This window comes from Crocuta crocuta, unplaced genomic scaffold (genome assembly GCF_008692635.1).
Source record: "Crocuta crocuta isolate KB4526 unplaced genomic scaffold, BGI_CrCroc_1.0 scaffold318, whole genome shotgun sequence".
NCBI lineage: Eukaryota > Metazoa > Chordata > Mammalia > Carnivora > Hyaenidae > Crocuta > Crocuta crocuta.
Window position 1 is genome coordinate 1,372,384 of NW_027531425.1, and position 4,000 is coordinate 1,376,383.

A 4,000-nucleotide genomic window follows, 5' to 3' on the forward strand; every position below is an offset into this window, starting at 1 on the left:
TTTTGGATCCGCTTCCTCAGGGATAAGAGTGAAGAAGGCTGGGGGAGAGGGGACCCCAGCTCTGTACCCTGCACGATGATGCGGCCCTGGACGGTGTCGCGGCCCTTGGAGTTCTCTGCCTCACACTCGTAGGTGCCCTCATCCTCGAAGCTGACGCTGGGTATCTGCAGGGTGGGCTCGGCTGTGGCCCACTGGGGGGACAAGGAGCCGTCCACTTTACGCCACTTGATCTGAGGGACAGGGCTGGTGGGGAAGACAAAGCCAGAGCGGGTTTGCTATGCTGGGTAGACGGCCCTGTGCCTGCAGCTTCTCACACACAGACTCTCTCCTGAGTGCCGGGCAGGGGGGGATGTGGACGAGGGTCTGGACTCGGGTCTGGGAGGGGACAGAGGGAGAGAGGCAAGAGGGAAGGGAGGGGCCTCTTCCAGACAGGCTCAGAGCACAGGTGGGAAAGTGGCAGGAAGTAGGGCCCCTCTCTCTCCTCCTCTCCCCTGCAATAATTGTGACACCCGTGAACTTGATCTTCTGTGTGGCCTGTACCCTGAAGCTGACTTGCTCTCCCCACTCCCACCCTGCACTGACCACCATGCTTCTTCTGGGACTGCCCTCCTCAGCAGTGGCTTGTAACTTGGGATTTTATGGGGTCCCCTCCCCGCTCTCCCCAACAAGGCCTTGCCTCTGCTTTTCAAAAGGGCTGTAGTCATTAGTATCCTGTGTACTAAAATGGACTGAATTATCAGTGACTCTTAAAGGGTTAACTTATTACCCTCTCATGTGCTTTAAATATGAATTTTCTGGAAATCCGATAACTATTCACAAAGCAGTGGACATCCTGGGTAACCACAGGAGATATTGGGGAACAGAGGACCGATGTACAAATCACATTAATTGTTCTACAGACATTTGTTTGAGCACCTGCTCTTTGCTTAGCCCTGTTCCAGTGAATCCTTCTTCTAGGAGAGGAGATTTCTATCCCAATTTTTAAAAAGATAACTGTCAGCACTCATAGAACACTTACTAAATCCAGGCCCTGTGCTAAGCACTTCACATAGAAGTACTATGATTATTACTATGTACAGATAAGGACAAAGAGGCACAGAGAGGTTAAGTAGTTTACCCATCGTCTCCCAGCCAGCAAATGACAGAGCTGGGATTTGAACCCAGCATGCCAGGTTGGGGTTCATACCCTGGGCTACCTGCCCTCAGCCTGGGGTGTTGCATTAGCTGTCTGAGCTTGGCATGCATTGCTGGGAGGGCCTGCTGTGTGTCAGGCCCCTGGTGTGCATGGCGCCCTCACTCAGAGAGAGAGAGTGCTCAGTGAGTGGTGCTCACTATCCACTGCGGGTCCGGTGCTCTGCTAGACCCTGCGAAGGGTACCAGGATGACCGAGCGGGACCCCAACTGCCCTCTCCCAGGGGTCACCCATGCCCCTGAGGGGCTCTGACAGGCTGTACCCTGGCCTGCCGCCCCCTCCTCCACCACTCACTTCCCGAAGGCGAAGCACTCCAGGGTGACCTGCTGTCCTACTAGCGCGTAGGTCTCTGCCGGGAACCGGGCCTTGATGCTGGGTGCAAAGAGCCTCGTGTCTGGGGAGACAGGGAGTCTGCAGATCAGGTGCAAATGATACAGGCTCGGTACTTAGGGTCTCAGCACAGCTCAGAGCTGACTCGTTCTTGACCCCCGTTCCCCTTGGGGGCCTGGCCAGGGGTCTGAGGGTCCAGGCCCCAGGCCCCAGCCTCTGCAAGCAGAGCCGCTCTTCACCGCCTCCAGGGGAGAACCCTCTTTCCCAGTGTCTGCTGACCCGTTCAGCTCCTCCCTGCCACGCCCACCAACCCTGACCTTCCGCCGCCAGGTTGAGCTGAGCGAACTTGCTGAAGACGCTCTTGGTGGAGAAGTCCATGTGGCTGGTGGCCAGGCAGGAGTAGTTGCCCAGGTCTGAGGCGTTGGTCCGGGCAATGTACAGGTTCCCCGTGGTCTGGGACACGAAGTGACGCCCATCCGTCGGGATGAAGTTGGGGAACTCGTTGAGGAGCCAGCGGTAGGACAGGCCTATGTAGGGTGTGGGGGCTTTGAGGAAACCGTGGAGCGCTGGGCTGATGGGGCAGCTATGGGGGGGAGCCCTCAGCGTGCTGGTGGGGATCCCTGGACCTAGTTCTGAGAGCCCCGTGCTTGGAGCTGGCGCTGAGGGGAGACCCAGAAGGAAGATGTGACTTTACTCCTGCCCTCGGGGTGCTCCCAGTCTGAAGGAGGAGGCAGGGAACCGAGCTAGAGAATGACAGACTCACAACAGAAACACAAAATCATTTTGAGTTGGGGACCCAGGGATCAGTGCGTCCAAGGTCACTCACTACCTTTTCCTTCGTCCCTTCTCTGCTGAGTGGCTCAAAGCCCCTCCTGCGCCCTCTGTCCAACCTTGGGCCAGGGTCCCGACTCACCTGGGTAGTGGGCAGGTGGGTTACAGGGCAACATCACCCCCCAGCCTTCGTGGGTTTTCACAGGGTCCCTCTCCTCCTTGGAGAACTCCTGCAGAACTGGAGGTAAAGATCCGGCACTCGGGCACCATCTCCGAGCCTGGGGGCCTCCCGCAGTTCAACCTCCCCGGGAAGTAGTCACCTGCCCTTTCCAGACACTTTCCCCGGCTCTCTATCCCCCGTCCCCCCACCCCCGGAGCATCCTGTCACCCCTGCAGGTCTCACAGCCAAAGCGGAGCACAGCCTCCCTGCTGACGATGGTGCCCACGGGGTTGGAGGCCAGGCACTGGTAGACGCCGGCGTCCTGGGCCTTGGTGGGGTTCATGATGACCAGGTTCCCCCCTACCAGCTGGTGGCGGGACCCTGGCTCCAGCTTCATCTCGGTGCCATTCATCTTCCACCTGCAGCAGGGACAGAGAAGACCCTCCTGGACCCAGCCTGGTGGCAGGGCTGCTGTGAGGCCAAACTTCCCGGCTGCCCAGGGCCTCCCAGCACCCACCATGGGGGGGTCTCACCTATAGGTGGCTGGAGGGCTGGCCCGGGCACGGCACGCTAGCGTCACCTTCTCCTCAGTGGACTCTTCTGGGAATAGCAGACCGAGGGGCTGATCTTCAAAGACAGGCCCAAAAGTGGCCGGGGATCCCCGGGCTGAACTCCAAGCTGTAGGTCGGGGAAGAGCACCAGTGGCCTCAGGCCTGGGGCCCGGCAGGACACTGCTGTCCAATAGAACTTTCTGCGATGATGGAAAGGTTCCATTTTCTGCACTGGCCACTACGGTAGCCAAAGCCACCTGCTGTCAAGCCCTTGAAACGTGGCCAGTGCAGCTGAGAAACCAAATTTTAAATTTTACTTCATCTTAATTAATTGAAACTCGAATTTCAGAGGGTTGGGCTGGTTCTGGCTGGCCAAGTTCATTGTGTCAATCACTCATGCCACACTCAGGTATTGAGCACCTGCTGTGTACCCGGCACTGGGCTAGACTATGTTGCGAAAAGGAATAAGACACGGTCCCTCTTCCTCAAGGGGCCTGCAGCCCAGGGAGGGAGGTACTAAAGGATGGGACAGGATAGTGAGGACTGTAAAAGCTGCTGGGAGTTCTAGATGCAGGGGCCCTCGGGGTGGGGGCAGCCGGCCTGCAGGGTGTGAGGCGCATGGGAAACCACCGGTTAAGGAGGAAGAGAGACAATGTTTGTCCCTGGAGCCTAATTAATGCTCCTTCCGGCCAATGGCCAGTGCTCTGGCTCTTGGTCTCTTATCAGCTGTTATAGACCTCTTCTGAGCCTCAACATCTTCACCTGTAAAATGGAAAGAATACAAACTCACCTTCCAGGGTCTGTAGGAGGGTTCAGTCTGGTACAGCGAATGTGCTCTGAAAATGTCTGCTGGACCCAAACAGGGGGCGGGATGGAGTTTAGGGGAAGAAGGAAGGCTCTGGGTGGGTAGAGCATGTGTGGGTTGTTTTGGGGGCATTTTTATTTTTATTTAAAAAACATTTTTTTTTAATGTTTTTATCTATTTCTGAGAGAGAG

At 57.0% G+C, this 4,000-nt stretch overlaps 1 protein-coding gene across 1 annotated transcript in view; it reads right to left on the minus strand.

Moving 5' to 3' along the window:
* CNTN2 (contactin 2) overlaps positions 1-4,000 on the minus strand; it is a 25,124-nt gene that overhangs the window by 16,976 nt on the left and 4,148 nt on the right. Inside the window, exons 2-7 of the mRNA XM_077772036.1 lie at positions 2,987-3,131; positions 2,697-2,872; positions 2,436-2,531; positions 1,840-2,049; positions 1,487-1,586; positions 68-243 (exon numbers count right to left, since the gene is read on the minus strand). Coding sequence (XP_077628162.1) covers positions 68-243; positions 1,487-1,586; positions 1,840-2,049; positions 2,436-2,531; positions 2,697-2,872; positions 2,987-3,131 — 903 coding nt within the window. The remainder of the gene's footprint in view (positions 1-67; positions 244-1,486; positions 1,587-1,839; positions 2,050-2,435; positions 2,532-2,696; positions 2,873-2,986; positions 3,132-4,000) is intronic.